General features: G+C 44.6%; 1 protein-coding gene across 2 annotated transcripts in view; it reads right to left on the reverse strand.

The window, feature by feature from the left end:
- Positions 1–17,333: 17,333 nt before the first annotated feature.
- cwc27 (CWC27 spliceosome associated cyclophilin) overlaps positions 17,334–19,722 on the reverse strand; it is a 32,700-nt gene continuing 30,311 nt past the window's right edge. For both annotated transcript variants that reach the window (XM_083929387.1, XM_083929386.1), the window contains one exon: positions 17,334–17,839. In XM_083929387.1, coding sequence (XP_083785513.1) covers positions 17,677–17,839 — 163 coding nt within the window. In that variant the 3' untranslated portion in view covers positions 17,334–17,676. The remainder of the gene's footprint in view (positions 17,840–19,722) is intronic.

Raw genomic sequence — 19,722 nt, forward strand, 5'->3', positions numbered from 1 at the left:
TTTATGGGCTTCGGTGCACTTTTTCGTGTAAATACTTTGCCAATTCGCCGCTCGGATACGACAGAGAAACCCCATCAGTGTACTGTATATTTATTGTACAATTCCAAACAGAGCTGGGATATTGTCCTGTGATCATGTCGGTGTCAGATCATAGCCTACTGTCTCGGAAAAGGAATGTAATGTGATTGAATATTCAACGTCTCTGTGCTGGAATGAAAATATTACATACTGTAACATACGTTAAACCCTTATATACCGTAAGGATTAGTATATTATATATGATGTTAATCCAGGAGCAGAAAACACCACATTTTTAAAATCACCTTTTCTTTCCCCAGACAGGTGCCTTAGTTCCTATAACACTTCAATGAAAGCTCACCCGCTCGCGCTACAGTCCAAAGTAGTACGGAGACATTAAGTCGGTGCCTGGGCCGCAGGAAACACGATAACCAAGCTGGCCTTTACGAAACCGTTCAGTTCACTTTTGAAGGATTCATTTTGAAGGAGCATATCACAGTGCAGTCACTATTCCTTACTCCTGGAAGCTGGATGAGTATTTCATCAAGAACGTTGTGGTATTTTTTTATTTCAGCAGCAAAGTAAAGAGTCATGGTTTCAGCGCTGAAAGGACGAGTTCGACATTTTGCTTTTCGCGCCGAGAGGTAGACGAGAAGTTTGATCAGACGTCAACCTGATGTCACGTAACACCCTCTCAAAGTGTTATTTCCACGTCCAAACGCTGAGTTTAGCAACAAGACAAACCACCTTTTACGATCACTGCTTTCTCCAGTGACACACCTTTGGACGGATCGGAGAGCAGTTGGGTTTTTTACGCAGATGTGTTCAAAAAACGGCTAGCACAGCGTTGTAGAGATATGAGGCTTAGCTTAGCTTAGCTTAGCTTCGCATAAAGACAGGTGGCAGGGGGGAAACGTCCACCTGTCAGCACCTCTCACGCTCGCTAACCAACACGTCACCATCTCATTTCTTTAATCCGTCAAAAGGAACTGCTCTTGAAAAGATCAAATTCTAAATATTTAAGTCATTTCAGGCAGAAAATGTCAAATGATTGTGTTTGTAGAGATGCTTTTGGTGATGATTGCTGAATTTGCAATACCCCACGCAGACCACTAGGCCCAAATTCCCAGATTCCCAAATTCACAGCCCGGCTCTGTTCGTTTCGGGTCAAGAATTAAAGATATAAGCCGTTAGATGTTCATCTAGTTTAGTGTCTGTTCAGTTCCTCTCTATCACAGTTGAGTTAAAACAATGGTGACTCATCATGTGACCCACTAATGAAAGCACTTGTTGCCTCTTTGCTGAGTTTTCACGTCTGTGTGTCTGTGGAGACACGACGCCATGTTTGTGACGCTGCGTTCACTTGTAATCTGAAATCGGGATCTTCCATCTTCTGAGTCAGGCTTGTCGTAAGGGCAGAAGAGTAGTAGGAACGTGTATGTGTGTGTGTCTGTTTGTTTGTTTGTTTGTGTGTGTGTGTGTGTGTGTGTGTGTGTGTGTGTGTGTGTGTGTGTGTGTGTGTGTGTGTGTGTGTGTGTGTGTGTGTGTGTGTGTGTGTGTGTGTGAGTGTGTGGGGGGGTTTAAGAGGGGAACATATAGGGGAAGGACAGGAAGTAGAGAGGTGAATGTGTCAGCACACGTAGTGACCGTGAACGTGACAAGATGGAGGCTCTGGAAGTACAGGCTCACATGCAGTTACATCTCACCGCCACAGAGGCCGCTAGAAACTACGTCTCTCAAATCTGACGGATTACGACTTCACGTAAACTATGACCGATTAAACAAACAACATAAAACACGTTAGTTAGTGAATATCAGAGCTTGGTATCCCCTCCCACCCCCGTGTTCCCAGTTTTAACGCTAAGCTAGCCGTCTCTGGTTTCATGTTTAACGTACAAACGTGATCAATCTTCTCATCTACTTTGTTCCTCAGCAAGAAAATGAATATTCCCCTATTCCAAAACGTCTTTACGGTTCCTTTAAACTGTTGAAAAATACACACATAACACTTCATTACGGATTTGTTGCCAGACCACGTATTTGGGCGTCAGACATCCCCCCCTCCTGATAAAGTTACTCTTACCCGTTTCCTCTCATCATCTTTGTCCCTGGAGACAAAAACAGCCAACTCAATGGTGCTTTCCCCCCTCTTTTATTTTATTTTTTATTTCCATGGAGTACTGTGTTTACCTCTTCTCTTCCTCCTGCTCCGCTCCGAAGGTTACGGCCTTCCCAGGCTCCTGGTGCTATCAAGTGGGTGCTTCCATTCAACCCTCCGGCGTGCTTAAAAGTGAGGCTGGATCCAAACAATATGAAATAATATCCTTGTCAATATCTCTGTTGGTAAATGCTGGTCATGTTATTGTTTTTTTGTTTGTATCTGTTTATACCTCACACTGGGAATTTTCATTGTTAACCGTGTATTGTTGTTCGCGCTACCAACAAAAAAAATGGACACTCACCAGGCTGTGACCGACTGAACCCAGGTGACACCGCTGCTCGTGCTCGGGGTCGTGAAAGGGAACCGTCACGCTCTCTGTTGTGGAGGTACAGCGGGAGTGTGAGGGGAAATCTGAAAAGACAATATAAAGGAGTGTGCAAGAATCTCATTGAAGCTGTTAACAACTAATTTCTAATTTTGCTGCTGCTACTTTTTCGTAGCCACCTTCAGTATGACAATGTCGAGCAGATTTTGTTGGTTTTTTATCGGTTACCGAACCTCGAACGAGGCCGTTGTCGGGGGGGGGGGAAAGGACAGTGGATGCTGAGAAAGCGTTTGGAACGATCCGTTCGATTTCAAACTGCTCGGACTAACTCATCCGCGGGCTGCGGGGGACGCGGAGGGACGCGGAGCCTCCGGAACAAAACAAGAGAAGTGAAATCACTCAAACTGGTACTCATATTGCTGTGAACTTGGATGTTTGAATGTCACATTGCTTACACCTGTACCTAACGTGCAAGAGAAATGAAAAGCATCATGTGATCGGTTGCGTATATTTTATATTCAGTATTAATGTTGGTACACTGTTACTAATTTTTTTCTTTTTTTTCAAATGTAAATTATATGCTAATTTATTGCGTTGTCTCACCTGTACATTTATTTCACTGCATGCAAACTGAAACTTTAGCATAGTGAAAAAAAAATGCAGTGATGCAGCCCTTCACCAGCCCTTTTTTTTAAAAAGTAGATACAATAATAAAAAAAAGAGCAGCTTTTAAAGAGACTGTGTGTTAGCAGATTCTTTTTTCCCCTCCCCCTGGCCACCAACACCCCTCGAGACACGTCCGCGCGCCACTTCTCCTGCGGCGTACACAGTGATCCCCGTGAGAGGAACAAAAAAAAAAAAAGCCGGGGATCAAATGAGAGGTGTCGCTGCCAGGGTGGATGCTCCGTTCTCACAGGCTTCAGGAGATATATACTCTTGTCCTTTCTCTCAGCTCTTGGAAAGCACCCGCGGCATGAGAACAGCTAATGGCATCGCACCAGGATACCCGTTACCACCGCTGAAGACATCCATTCATTCGATGCCCCGGTTTGAGGGTGAGCGAACCGGAGAAGGAGGGCAACGTTTTGGAAAAAAATAAAAAAAGCTTTTGTCCTTATCTACCTAACTCTGACACGCGGGCTGCATCATCATCTGCCATTCAAACACAATTAACGTCAGCTATTCTGAGAGCGCAGCGTCCCACTGTCCCGGCTCGGTTGCCATAGCTTTCTGTATGGCACTCTACCTTCCTCTCATCCCGGCCTCAAGTGTCTGGATTCACTCTTTGGGAAATGTGAGGTTTCCACTCTCCTTGGTAATTAATTCCAAATAAACAGTAACTAGCCCACTTGGCTGGGAAAGACCGCCGTCTCCTTCTAATCCACAGTGTCCAATTACAGAGGGAGACAGATGGCGTGTTTGCTCTAATGTAACCAGTTTAGAATACCTGTACGTCTGGCCCAGCTTCTGTCTCCCGCACCGGCCTCGTCTGCAGGGGTCTGTGATTACACTATAGTCCCAAACCTGCAGAGCTGAGGAAGGAAAAAAGGGGGGAAGGTGATGGAGTTCATCTACAGATGACCTGACAGCCCTGAGGTGGACATACGCGCACATACGTCAACGATAGCTCATTGTACATTGAACAGGTTTTTCCTTAAGGATCGTAAAATGTTCCCTGGATACTGTGCGTGTCTGAAGTGATCCAGGAGGCCTCGAGATGATGAGCCGATTAAAGCGATGTCAACTTCAAGACAACACATTGTTACGCAGGGTTGTGATGCGGCTTCACGGGTTAGCTTAAACGTGCAGTCGGCAAGATTTCTTTGATCGTATTCACTGAAACCGACACTATGCTCCCATAGAACAACATAAATCAGCCAGTTTTAGAATAAGAAACACGCCTCTACGTGCTAGAGTCTGTTGTTTGTTTTGACAAAAATCCACTGGGCCCGTGTCATCCTGTCCACTCAGCACAGTTCACAGTTCATGCACACGCCACAGATCCCCCCTCGCCCCTCACGCATGTTACAATATCACAGGCACACGCTTCATGCTAGGCATACGCTAAATGATGTTAGCAGTTGCTATCTATGAGTAAGTCAGCCAGCCTACCTCTGTCTGATGAGAGAAGACACGTGCACGGCGACCAGATTCCTGTGAACGCGGCCGTGTCTTCTCTCATTGCACTGACGAGCGTTCGATGGGAGGGTGCGGAGGAGCGCGGTGGTAGTGGGGAGGGCCGTGAGAGTTTTAAACATTTGAAATTTGACGGAGGCAATGTTTAGACAAAGACAATCAAGAAAGGAAAAGCAAAAGTGCTGTTGCGTTCTCACTTTTTACTCCGCATTTAGACGAGCGTCTTCGCATACGGTGACGCAAAAGTGTGTGAAATTCGATGTAGTCTGCACGTCAGGTGTCTAGGTGGACAGCACCCAGATCTGGTGCATGCGTAGAAACGTCCTTCCCCTTCTCTCCCTAACAGCGGAGAAGCAGGACGCCGTACAGTGTGACAGGGATCTGCAGCACGGTCTGCAGCCTCCCACCTCCTCGGCTCCACCCAGGACACTTGAACGTCCCACTGATGGAAACAGTCCCACATGTTTGTTGTTGTTTACCTGAACTCTGCACACGGATGTTACGGAAACACGTACGCCACGAGAGCAAGCGTGAGCAGATCAGAGCTCACTTTAGTGTTTTTACCTTTACACGCAAACACAACGCTGGAGCAGATCAGAGCTCACTTTAGTGTTTTTACCTTTACACGCAAACACAACGCTGGAGCAGATCAGAGCTCACTTTAGTGTTTTTACCTTTACACGCAAACACAACGCTGGAGCAGATCAGAGCTCACTTTAGTGTTTTTACCTTTACACGCAAACACAACGCTGGAGCAGATCAGAGCTCACTTTAGTGTTTTTACCTTTACAAGCAAACACAACAGTGGAGCGTTTTTAAGATTTCCACTCTTTTACCTTTTTTTGCGTTTTTTAAGCCTCAAAACGCCGTCTCTGTCTTAACGAAAGGCACAACTAATGAAATATTTTGTCGTTTTCACCCGGGAGCATTGTCATGTAAGCAGGGCCTCAATCTGCCAGACTTGCCGACTGCAGCTTTGATAAATGTTTTTATTTAGGCAGGCAGCAGGAGCCAGCGTCACACTCGGAATAAAGAACTGGGCTCTCCATCCACTCAAAGGTCAGAATTGTCAAGACAGATGGTGCTAATGGTCAACGGCTCATTTTCAAACTTAAGACGAGAGAAAATTAACTCTCAACACACTCAACAGTATGTTTTCTGTTATTAGCTGAGGGGGTAATATTAGTCCCCCTCACATAGCGACGTGTATTTGGCTGAATAAGTGACGGGGTGGTTTCCCGGTACACGGAGCTCACAGGCCGCTCGTGATAAGAGGTGTAGAGAGGATTGGGAACAGATTTCTCCACTTCTCTGGGATTCTGCACTTCAAATGGAAACTATACTGACAGTGAGAGAAGCCATTGCTGTTGCTTATCGGCAATTAAAGGGGCTGTACGTGATATTCAGAACATTAATAGAGCAGCAAACAACTATTTTCTATGTAAAGTGGAGCAACGACACCCTGAGCAGAGAATGAAGTCCCTCTCCCTGCGTGTGTGCGTGTGTGTGTGTGTGTGTGTGTGTGTGTGTGTGTGTGTGTTGGCTTAGTGCATGTAAGGGCCTTGTGCGATGGTGTCTGGGGCCGTCCCAAACGTTGATATTTGAAGAGTTGGGGAACTTTCTCTGCAGTATTTCGAGTAGATCACTTTTAAATGTATTCCTCACAAGTTGCATGACATAACAGAGGTGTGCATGATGCGCCAACGAAATATGAACGATCACGAGGATGCACGAAAACTAAACACGATCGTGCTAAAATACATGTTTTCAGTATATCAGACACTACAATCTGACAACGCTGCATTGAAGTTTGAGTGGCTGTTGTACTTGTTCTCCAGCGGGGAGGTGTGAGGATTAGCGTAGCGACAAACGACATAGCTCCCTAAGCGTTTATCCTTCTTAATCAAAGTCGCTGTGGTACCGCGGTGTCGTCGATGAGTGCTTGAAGCGTTTTTGGACACTCTTCCATTTGAACACGGCGCAGCAGGACAAACAGCTCCAGATGGTGTGGGTGGAGACAGTGCAAGCACGGACCTGGGGGGTCTGACAGCCAGGAATGCTGGCCTGGGATGGGAAGGTCACAGCTCCAGCACCTGCTATCTCCTGGGCTCTGTTTGGGCTCCGTCCCGTTAAGCCCCGCCGCTCTTTCCCACAGCTGAGGCCCAGATTGAACTTCCACGGGCAAGATCAAAGACCCGGGAGGTGAGGGCAACCGCCACCGCATCCCCATCATCTACAGGGAGGACGTGTTTTTTCCCCGTCATACCTTCAAAGATGAAGTGAAGAGAAAACGCTTCAGCTGTGAAACCGTGGCCTCTTTCAAAGCTGTTTCCCTCCAGTGTCAAGAGTTCTGTACTTTCCATATCAGCTGTGAACCAAACACTAGCGCTGCACACACAGGCCGTACCCAAACATACGTATATTTAGTGCATTTAAACAGAACAGTGCTTCTTAGTTAGCTCTCCTAAGTGACTGCTCAGAAAGAGGTGAGAGGGATCATCATAGTTGCCTTGCATCTCTGGGATTCTACCTCGACCTTCGACCTCGAAGTGTCCTGAGATAACTTTTGTTATGATTTGGAACTATGAATAAAGCTGAATTGAATAGATGAGTCTTTAATCTGCAAAGACGGGGGTACCCTACAAACGAAGAAGTTCCCATGTACCAAGCCCCCGCCCCAGCGACTTCCCTCCCACCAACGTCACATACATGCCATTTTTGGTCAGAGGAAATGAGGCGGAGTCAAAGTCTGATAAGATGGAGACTCACGTAGGCAAGGACGATTGGATCAACTTGAGAGAACAGACCTCGATGGGTATTCTACGTCCATTTTTTATTCAATATATGGTTTAATGGTGCACAATTAGCGAAGAATAAAAAAAATTGATTTAAAGCCTTCTCACCTGGCCAATCGCTGCGTGAAGTGGGCGTACCTGTCAAAGTACAGCAGGGAGTTTCAAGCATACTGATGCTTTAAAGTAAAATCATCCCAGCATGAGAAGAGTCCCTACACACAAAACAAAGCAACAACAGCGTAGTTAGTGAACCCAGAGTTTATTAAAAGAGTGTTTTAAAGACTTACCTACTGGCCCCTGTACCAGCTCCTCTCATAGTAAAGTCCATTCAAGTGGATTACCAAAGTCAATCCCAAAGGAAGGAGCCCATTGGTGCTTTGTTTTGTGTGTAGGGACTCTTCTCATGCTGCTGCAGAGGTTTGCTGTTATTTTCAGCAGCATTAGTGGTTAAAAAAGACCTTTGAATGCCTTCACCGTACTGCCCCGAGCTAATCACTGTTAGCCACGTCCGGCTGTTAGCGACACTCCTGGATTTCTCCGTTAATAGTTGTTAAATGAAAAAAAACTGTCTCAATGGCTTATTTGATGTATTTAAGTCCCGATTTTGCGCCATAATCAGACTTTAACTCTTCAGGCTCCGTGTGTGTAGAGGTTCAGCAGGTAGCCGGGTCACCTTTAAGGGATTTCTTCCCACTCTGTCCTCTGTCAGCGGGAAAGACAGCGGATAAATGGATTAAGTGTATAAAAAATCAATAGCCAATCACTTAGGCCAATGGAGTAAAGCCAAAAGCTTCTGCTTGGTTTGGGATGAGGCTGAATAATATCGTGTGTGTATGTGAGTGTCATCATTTGGGTGGATGGTGCTCGTGAACATCACGCTGTACGTCTGCAGCATACTTAAGGACATCCTCTCTCTGGAGAGCATTATGAAATCCATCAAGAATGAATTACGTCGTGATTTAGCCCCTTCTGCTCCAACTGCCCACAACTAATAAATGACAGAAAGCTAATGAGGACAGATGATAATGGGGCTGTAGTCGCAGCACAGAGGGCTGCAGGGCTCACGGTTATTACTCCGTTGGGCTACATTGTGATGCCGCCTCTGTCTCCATTTCATAGCCCACATGTCCTTCACTCTCGACGAGGTAAAGGTGAATCTTTGTCCAACGCTCGGACGTATCGAGGACGTCCACGTCGGAGGTTTGACAGCAACCTTGATGGTTTCGCTGTAATGTGGACCCTCTTTAAGGGCTTGTAATTGTGTTTATGTATTGCGGGAACAATGTGGTTTATGGAGGAATAAATCCTACTTCATAGCGTGTGTGTTAGTCGTCCTTTATGTAATCTCCTCGTGCTCTCATTACAGCGAAAAAGTGGCTGTGAGGACTAAATGATCTGCTTGCAAGCAATTTTATTAATTGACTGGAGTAGAAATCCATCAATCAATCGTAATCTAAAGAAAACAAAGTCCTGTTTCAAGGTGTAGGGCGATGTCTACGTTTGTCCTTGTCTTTACGATGATAAAGTAGCGCAGACAGACAACGAGTGAGTGATTCCACTCTGCTCCACAGTCACATTGAGATAAAAACAAGGCTCTTTATAACCTGTCTGGAAACTTTCTCATAGCTCAGTTTATTTTTGTGTCAATCTACAGTTACGTTAAAGCTGTATAACTGGATTTTTTGGGGCACTAGGGGGCAGAAAACACACGCAACCACCACGTCACCAGCTTGTGAAGTTGCTACAGCTTAAGCATTAGCGGATCTAGTCAGTGTTGTGCATGAACGTGCTAAAAATAAGCCGTTCATGGAGTGCGCTCGAGGTTTTGGTGAATCAAACGTGGGTGTCGTTAACTCACGACGTTGACGAAACTCACACAGTGTGTTTGAACGGCACCACGATTCATTTGAGGTAGTTTTATGAAGAAATCAGCAGATGTTAAATGGACTTGAACTTATAAAGCGCCTTTCTAGTCTTCTGACTCCTCAAGGTGCTTTAACAGTGTTTGTCACATTCACCCGTTCACACCGACATTCACACTGATGGCAGTGGACATATACAGACCATCTAATCTAACCATTCACACACCCATGCGCAGCACGGGGAGCAATTTGGGGCCCAAGGACACTTCCGGACCGGGGGAGCTGGGGATCGTACCGCCAATCTCTCGAATGGAGGAAGATCCACTCTTCCTCTGAGCCACAGTTGCCCATCACTTCTTGTAGGATAAAAAAGGTGAAACAATCATTTTCAATATGTTTTCGTAGATATATGTAATTTATCACAGTCCTGAGGTGCTGGAAAAGCTTGAAAATGGACCTTAAAAGTGCTTTAAGTGCTTGAATTTGACCTGGGAAGATGCACAAGAACCCTGAAATGAAATGTAACGTGTTGTTTTTGTAGATCAGAAACTGATGGTGCAGCGCTGCATCAGACTTCTTTATATAGGTGTTGTTTTTCTAACAGGAAGAGTATTTTATGATGGTCAGTAGGTACGTTTGAGAACCACCTCTCCACCACGCCTGATTCCCTTGACGAGCTCCTGCTGCCTGATAACGAGCAGATCATTACCATCAGGTGTGTGGGAGCATACAGGGAAACCCCAAACATGCAGGGCAGCAGCTCTCCAGGAGCATGCACGAGGACCCTGTCATGTATGCACCGGAGTAAATGGAGCAGAGAGTAAGTTTTGCACTTCGGTTCTTCTTATCACATCAATGTGGTTCAGCTAAAACATGTAGTCACACTGAAAAAGAGACACTGAGGTCAACACGGTCGCAGTGCGATCTGGTAATCTAGGATAGGACATCACATACAGTGTTGCTGCGCCCCCGCGGGTTGTGTCTTTGAAGGCCATCGTCGAGGGTCAGATCATGTCTGAGCCGGTCGAACAGTTCCAACTTTGATGACGTTGTGCGCTTTGGTCGAAACCTCGAGTGTTTCTAGAAAGCAGAATCTGCAGTCGCCTGTTCAGAAGCAGGAAGGACTTACTGAGCTGGAACTGAAGAGGAGCATCCTTTTGTGGGTTGTGATCGAGAAACTGAAGCGATAAGGTTGCAGGACACGTACACAAACAAGAGTAAATGGAGAAAAACTGTTTTACAACCGTGTTTTCTGGCACGTTCATGGCGTCGAGACACCAGAAGTTAAAAAAAACACGCCACTGTTTGCACAAGATTGCTGGATAAATGCTGTATATAATTATTATTAAAGAGTGTGACTTGTTGCTGCTCATGGAGGAATTGTTGGGTCTCTGTAAATCATGAATAAGTCATAGACGGTGGTCTTTACCTACTCTATATGTAAAGTGTCTTGAGATAACTTTTGTGATTTGGCACTTTAAATAAAATTGAACTGACAATCTGGTCTTTAAAGTGAAATTCCAGCGTAAAATCAAGTCTTTTTTGCAAATACACATCATATCCAGACAATTTTCTTATACTATTAACCCAGATCTCCTGGGCAGACGCTAACAGCCGAATGTGGCTAACACTGATTAGCTCAGTGCAGCACGGTGAAGGCATTAAAATGGCTTTTTTAACCACTAATGCTGCTGAAAATAACACCAAAGTCTTTCAAAACACTCTTTTAATAAACTCTGGCTTCACTAACTAAGTTGTTGCTGCTTTGTTGTGTGTGTGTAGAGACTCTTCTCATGCTGCTGCAGAGGTTTGCTGTTATTTTCAGCAGTATTAGTGGTTAAAAAAGACCTTTAAATGCCTTCACCGTGCTGCTCCGAGCTAATCACTGTTAGCCTCGTCCGGCTGTTAGCCACTCTCCTGGATTTCTCTGTTAATAGCTGTTACACGAAAAAACTGTCTCTATGGTTTATTTGATGAGTATATTTGCCGAAAAAGACCACGGGATGATTTTAAGCCGGACTTTCACTTTAAGTCTAAAATAACACCCTTTCAAAATACAACTTTCGGGTCCAAACACCAGATTTTTAGACCCCGTTTGAATTGTGCCACAAATGACACGTATGATGTTTGTCGATTTAAAGAGTCACACTACATTTGTCGTAGCACCACTTCGTTTTTCAGTGAACTTTATCTCTCATCCCGCACAATATGTCACTTTGTCTGCAACAACTATTAACAATATCGTGTGTTTGCGTGTGTGTGTGTGATCAGTGATCCATTGATCCAGGACCTGTGACTCGTGTGAGAAACATCCAGGCATCATAACTTCAACGAGCCGTCACTGAAGTGTCTCTGGGGTGAGTAGTCTTTCCAAATATGTACTTTCACAGCCTCATAGTCCGACTGTTTTTAGGACAAACAGTGACTTTATTTTATTATAAATTGATAAATATCATACGTGATCTGGGTTAAAAAATGAATTGTTTCTCCGCGTTCATTATCGTACATATTACATAACATATTTTTCCTCATTTAAAACCCAGAGGATAAATGTTTTTGCCAATCCATGTTATAGATGGTAGAGAGATATTTCACAGTATAATTGAAAAGTTTGACCTGCTAGTGCCGCTACAGTTTAAAAGTCACTGGTTACCAGAGTCATTAGGATTCATCCTCTCCACATCGTGAATATTTGTACCAAAGTTCATGTGAATCCATCCAATCGTGGATGAGATATTGGATAAAGCGGTCGACCGGCCAATAGGCCTCAGATCCTCCCCTGAGCTTAAAAACATCACTGATTAAACATCAACATGATCACATTTCTAACTGTAACAATTGAGTTTACCTAAAACTAATAGCAGAAATACTAAGTACTAAATACTCAGTCTATAGGTGACTCGGCTGGGAACTGGAGGGTCGTAGGTTCGAGTCCCTGTGTGGACTGGTGTCTGGAGAGGGGCCAGTTCATCTACTGGGCACTGGGTTCGATGCTGTTGAACAAGCCACCAAACTCCTAACTGCTAGAGCCCCCTCGCTCTGACATCTCTCCATTAATTGCATGTATATAGGTCCTGCTTGTGCATGTGTGTGTATTACGGGTCGTGTGTGTGTGTAACATGAATAATAATAGAGTGAAAACATCGAATTTCCCCTTTGCGGGACTAATAAAGTCATTCTTCTTCTTCCTATACCACATTAGCATCCACATTTAAACCAAACACACATCACATCGCACCAAAATTCAATATCACCCTCTCACAATATGGAGACCAGACCTTTTTAAATGTGAATATTTTAATAATAGTCCAAGGAGGAGGTCGGATAACGACTGCCTTCCATGAAACTCTATGCTAAACATTCTTTCTGTCTGAGGTGAAGTATTTCTGAGGTTTGCTAGTTTGAGTCCAACCTTGGTCGTGCTTGTAGTCCTGGTGTTGATGCCTTGTTTACACTAGTTTCCTTCTGTGTGAAGACAAATAGCATTCATTCCTGATCGGCCCTGTCCAATGGCTGTGGTATTGTGAATTTCATGGACGGGCCCTTTTGCTTGGACCTCATGTTTGGCAGGACGCAGACAGAATGAATATGCTATTGTTAATGTCCACAGCTCTGCCCCCGTTTTCCTTCTCCGGCTGGCATCTCTGTGGCTCCTGAAGCCTCTGCGCTGACATGTCAAGGGCTGTCAACTACCCGCTCTTTACGTTGTGACGTTAAACGACCTTTTTGAAGTACTATTACCGGATCCCAGTCCTGTTTTTACGGGAGTAGTGTGCAATAGAGGGATACAGGAATACCGTTTGTACAGCTTTTCAAAGAGTAAAATTCCAGGGGCGGTAGCAGCAGCTCAGTCCATAGGTGACTTGGCTGGGAACCGGAGGGTCGCCGGTTAGAGTCCCTGTGTGGACCATGCATGGAGTGTGGACTGGTGGCTGGAGAGGTGCCAGTTCATCTCCTGGGCACTGCCGAGATGCACTGAACCCCTGGTTCAGCCTCTCGCTCTAACATCTCTCCATTAATTGCATGTATATAGGTCCTGTGTGTGAGTGCATGTAACATGAATAATAACAATAATAGAGTGAGAAAATCGACCTTCTCTGACTTTGTACGTAAAGGAGTCGAGGGCCGAATTTTCTGGGAAACCGGACACGTTTTGCGCGCTCTCCTGTCCCGTGTCTCTCTTCAGCTCTGCTACGGTCAACAGTGTGCAACATTAGCAACGTTAGCAACGTTAGCTAATGGCGTCGGCTGATGCAAAAAAAACAAAGTGCCTGATTCTTCACATTTAATGCAACGTGTAGGGAGAGGCGCTAGGTTATCAGTTATCGTCGGCCCGGTTAGCATAATAGCGTAGCAATGATGCAAATGCGAGCAGCTCAGGAGAGTAAAAAAAAGTGGGAATTTGGTGCTAAAAAGATTGTAAGTTTGGTCGTTAAACACTTGATTGAAGCCTAATATTAGCTTCAGGATAAGGATTTCTTTACGGACAGGAAGAACAGTTTCAGCCACCAATGACTCCTTTAATGTGTGTGTTGTTTTAAGACAGATTCCAAAACTTCTGAGCCTTTCCTCTTTAAAAGTTAAAGTGAAGGGGGAAAAAGCTGGTAGGACACCTGCAACACAGACAGATGAACTGTCTGCTGTGTCCTCGGACGTCTGTGGGCGACCAACTGTTAACCATGAAAATCTGCCGTGCCTGTCCAGACCCTCGCCTCTCTTTGATCTCGAAGTAAACTCATCAATATCCCCCTCCTGTGAACGCGCGCTAACTCACCGAGCCTCTCGTCTCCCGCACGTTCTGTCCATCACGCCCCGGGGAATTGGGACGTGGAGGGGAGGACTCGCGGTTCAAGGGTCATCCGACACACACATGCAACAAGAAACAACCGCTTCAAACCCGCAGGGTGCAAAAGTTAGAGTTCAAAGTGAAATGTGCTTTTGCGTAAACCGGTTTGTCGTCTACAGAGAAGAGAAAACATGGAGAGGAGAAAATAGTCCCCGTCACAAAAGAAGTGTTGGTTTCTAAGAGATGAGAAGGATTACCCGGCTATATTTAGCCCTCACCCACAAGGGCAGAGGGAGATAGTGGCTGTAGAGTAGCATGATAATGCTATTACCCTTCCATCTCATCCCTGGCAGTCACAGAGTGGTATTTCCTGCTCCGGTCTGGGCACGGTGACACCGGGGAACGTGTCGGGATTCTCCTGGTGGCGCTGCAGAGAAATTACACCATCTTGTCCCCCTTTCAGGGTTCCTACATGTTTCCCAAAGTCAAATTCAAGCACTTTTCAAGCATTTCAAGGTGCATTTTCATGATTTTCCAGCACCTCGCAGCTGTGGCAAACTGTACATTTGTATACATTACAATACAGTTTCATCATATTCGATTCAGCACTGTTGGGGCAGACAGGGACGTGACAAGCAGCGGAAAAAAAAAGGAGGAGGGATGGCACTGTATGTGAGTGAGAGGTGGTGTGGTTCCGGACACGTTCGCGTAGGGAGACGTCTCTGTACCCCGGACATTGAACTGTTGACTGTGGGGATGAGGCCTTGTTATTTGCCCCGGGAATTCACGTCTGCCACCATTATCGATGTGTACGTTCCTCCTTCAGCTGATGCAGCGCTGGACGCCTGTGACGTCATCCACTCCGCTGTTGCCCAGATACAGACGCTGCAGCCTAACGTTCCCTCTCTCTACTGTTTTTTTGTTGTTGTTTTGTTTTATTTATTATAGTATATTTTGCATATTTTGTTGTATATATTATTAGTGTTTATTGCTTGTAGCACACTGCACTGTATATAAACACTATGTATATATTGGATTCTATTTAAGTTATGTACAAAGTGTTTATTTGCTGACCCACTGCTGCTCTAACATATTAATTTCCCAGTCTGGGATCATTAAAGTCATTCTATTCTATATTAAATTAGATGTTATTGTCCTACAAACAACCAAAAGTATGTCTTGTGACAGCTTTCTACAGATGGAAAGTGTTTCATGTCTGCAAATAGATTTACCGTCAGAGCTGCAACGATTAGTCGACCAATGGATCGACAGAAATATAATCACCAACTATTTTGATCATCTGCTCATCATCAAAGTCATTTTTCATGCAGAAAATGTTGTTTTAAGTCTCTCAAATATGGAGATCTTCTTAACTCTGTGTTAAATCATACATGGCATCATCATATAACCTGCATTTAAAGCGGTTTTATGCACTTTATTCAAAATCTAAGCACTTTTCAAACCTTGAACACACCACACTAAAGGTTAAACGTCAGGTGGCGAACACTGTCGTGATTTTGTTGTTGCAACATTTTAACTGGTTGGCACATCTCAACCCAACCTGCACACACAGCCAGTTAGATCAGTGCATCACCTGTTTTAGATTTGCGGCGGCCCGGGCCGAGCCGGGCTCATAATGTAACATTAACTCTCCTTCCTGTTCCATATGAAAATTTAAGCATAATCCCAGAAGTGCAGTAAAAACGAGTGTGCCGGCCAAACGCAGCTCCTGGTCACACACACGTGGTGGTGGCAGATCGTTTACCCCTCAGAGAAACCAACCACAGTGAGGTAAAGTCTTTTGGTTTAAACAGTTCCTTTTTACAAGCGCTGGCTGCTCCGGTGGTGACCTGAGCAGGACACTGGTAGATACATATAAAATGCAACAGGGTTTTTAGGTCATCGCTGGTTTTCCACCTCAGCAGTTAAAGTGAAATTCCGGCGTCAGATCATCTCAGGGTCTTTGTCGGCAAATACACTCCTCAACTAAGCCATCGAGACAATTGTTTTTGTGTAACAACTATTAACGCAGAAATCCCGGACAGTCACTAACAGTAATTAATGTAATGTGACTAACAGGGATTAGCTCTGGGCAGCACGTTGAAGGCATTCAAAGGTCTTTTTTAACCACTAATGCTGCTGAAAATAACAGCAAACCTCTGCAGCAGCATGAGAAGAGTCCCTACACACAAAACAAAGCAGCAACAGCGTAGTTAGTGAAGCCAGAGTTTATTAAAGAAGACTGTTTTAAAGACTTACCTACTGGCCCCTGTACCAGCTCCTCTCATAGTAAAGTCCATTACAGTGGATTACCAAAGTCAATCCCAAAGGAAGGAGCCCATTGGTGCTTTGTTGTGTGTGTAGGGACTCTTCTCATGCTGCTGCAGAGGTTTGCTGTTATTTTGAGCAGCATTAGTGGTTAAAAAAGACCTTTGAATGCCTTCACCGTACTGCCCCGAACTAATCACTGTTAGCCACGTCCGGCTGTTAGCGAGTCTCCGGGATTTCTCCGTTAATAGTTGTTACACGAAAAAAATAACCAAAGTCAATCCCAAAGGAAGGAGCCCATTGGTGCTTTGTTTTCTGTGTGATGAGGAAATAAGATGCACAGTGTGACCTTTGAGGGCTTCCGTATAAATGTACGACAACGGAAACTAACAGTGAATTATGGAGACGTGCAGACTTCGTCTCACTCCGTCAGACATCAAGGATTGTTTTTTCTATGACCTTTTCTGTTTTCTTTTACGTGCAAATACAAATTCAAAATCAATTAATAAAGAAACTCAAAGGTGGTTGGATTGTTTTTGTTTTTACCTTTTTGAAGACTTGCTGTTCCAGTCTTTATGCTAAGCTAAGCTAAGCTAAGCTAAGCGTGTCGTGGCTGTCCCTTCACATTAACAGTGGTATTTATCTCACCTAATTCAGTTAATTGATTAACTTACATGTTTATTAGTGAGGTCATAGATAGTGGTGTTTTCTGCCCTCATCATGTTTGTAAAACGAGAAGGAAACTAATTAGAAATGTATTTCAATGGAGTTTGTGGTTAAGTACGACACCACCTTTTAACTACGACCTCAATTATAAACATTGAATTGACAAATTTCTGACACTGCCCCTGAAAAAACTGAACATTATGAGATCGTAAAAGATCTGATTTACGGCACGGCTGCTGTACAGGTGTACCTAATAAAGTGGCCGCCGATTGGCACATTTATTAAAAAAAGAACAGAGTCAAATCATTACAGCACGTTCAATGCTATTTATTTATTTATTTTTGTTTTGGCAAAGTCTAACGCTTACATTTGAACTTGAGACAACAAACAGAAGAAGAACGGCATAAAAAAGGAACATTATGAACAGGTAATACGCCATAACCTTAACCATCAGTGCGACCGCCGTCTGAACGCTGATGAGTGACTGAGTGTAGCCCGGGTGCAGCTGTTCCGAGCCAAGAAGTCTTTCCATCACAGATTACGGGTCGGCATCCTCAATCCAGATGTTGGAGCCAGGAGGAGGCCGTTGAACAAAGCGGTGGAAAAGGTGGACGGGCAGGACGCTCGGGCAGGACCTGACCTTTTGGATCTTTACCACCTCACCTCTTGGCCTTCTTCTCCTTCATGATCTTCTTGCTCTCCTCTCTCCTCCGCTTGTTGACGGGGTTGCGTGGGTCGTAGATCTCGAAAGTGTCCTCGTCCTGCATGTTGGCATCCTTGACTTTTCTGCTTTGCTCATCAAACTGCAGAACATGGCCCATCCTAAATAAATCAGACGGAGGGAGAGAGAGAGAGGGTGGAGAGAGTTCAAAGAACAGCAGCAGAGGATCCGATAAATCACCGCTCTTTTACTTTTACAGAGAGGCCGCGCTCTCTCTCTCTTTGCATTGAGCAGTTTGAGTAAGAGATTATTTAGAAAACGCGGGAAAACTCAAGCAGATAAAAGTCAATAAACTGAGTGCACCTTTCATCCACACAAACTGCATTTCAGGTCACTGAAAACGGGTATTTTGGAGAAAGTTTTGGGGCTTGTAACGGCAGATTGTGTGTTGAGGCGTCACAAACGCGACATTTCGTGCAGGCGTGACCAAAAAAGTTCTGGTTCTGACCATACTCTGTAAAAAAACATACATATGCACATCTTCCTGACGTGACTCGTATGTTTCTGAAGAGCTGATGTGAAGCTCCACCTCTTCAGTTGCGGACGCTGCCCGACTCCCGGCTAATGAATGGCGAATGATGCCTACTGTCAGTGCTCGCCACCTGTGATGGCCCCCACCTGTCACTCAGAGCAACACTAAGACCATTAATTACGCATAACTTTAAAGCCTTGATATGATTTAAACGGATAAGTTGCATAAAAATTTCACCCTTGTGCAGTCGTCATGAACGGGGAAATCAGCTCTAGAGACCAAAAGCCTTTTTTGTACCAGGCTGTAAACGTGTTTAGTTGGACATTTCAACATGGGGCTTTTTGGGGATCGACCCCATTTTTGGAGCCTCAAGTGACCATTTTTGGCACTATCTGTGTTGCCGTCATCTTTCAGCTACGTTGCCGCTCGGTTTACACATAATTGTACAGTTACTCATCCACTATGTTGAAGAAGAGACGCGGCTACGTTAGGTATTCTTCAAGGAACAGATTTTTCTCAGGCTTCTGATCTGCCAACATGGTTCTGGGGGTTGGGCTTATATCGCCACCTGTCGGTTTGGTTTACTCTTGACAGCGCTTCAATGTGTTTTTTCTGTCTTTTCAATTGTGTGGATGGAAAAAACCCTCCTTAAAGTCATAATCCGTAAGAATGGTGTTGTTTCTAGCGGCCTCTTTGGCGGTGAGATGTAACTGCAGGCGAGCCTCTGGGACTTCATCTCCCAGAGTTCCTTTGGAAACCAAACAGTGTGGACTGTGTGACGTCAGTAGATCGGCGGCGATGCAGCGTGATGCCTTCATGCTCCACACTGACAGCAGGTCAGAAGAGAGAAGGGGAACCACGTAAAAAGCGTCACTAACTGTGCACCGCGTTTGATCTTAGCGTGGGAAAGTCTCCACAGACACAAGTGTTTTCATCATATGATCAATCACCATTGTTTTAACTCACTCTGTGATGAGTGGAACTTAAAAGACAATTTAAAAGATGGAAATCTTACGGACTACAACTTTAACATGTAGACTAGCACTTGTTCTCAAACACAAAGAGATGAAAACAAAACATTAAAAGCATGAAACAATAAAAACATTGAAGAGGTTTGGCCGAGTGCTAAGCAGTCAAGAAATATTAAACTTTAAAAGGCATATGAGTCCGTCTGAAAATATTGATCAGTGCAGCTTTAAAGGAATCATAATGGGCTTGATTACAGACCCAACTTCATTCAGTCCAAGCTCTAACTTTTTCCAAAATACTTGCTGGAAGCCGACATACAGCCACGTTAAGCCTGAGGTCACACAAGGTGTTTTGAACACAGATTTTAAGCCTTGTTGGAATTTAAAGACACAGGAGGAGCCAGACAAAACAGGTTTAACCATGATTAGTGTCTGGTTGAGTGGACACAACCACCACATTAATACTATTCAAATTATAGCAAAAAAACACTTAGAGAATCACTAAGAGGGCCACTTTCTTTGAAGCAGGTATCTGGATGGGTTC

This window comes from Echiichthys vipera (assembly GCF_963691815.1).
Source record: "Echiichthys vipera genome assembly, chromosome: 16".
Lineage (NCBI taxonomy): Eukaryota > Metazoa > Chordata > Actinopteri > Perciformes > Trachinidae > Echiichthys > Echiichthys vipera.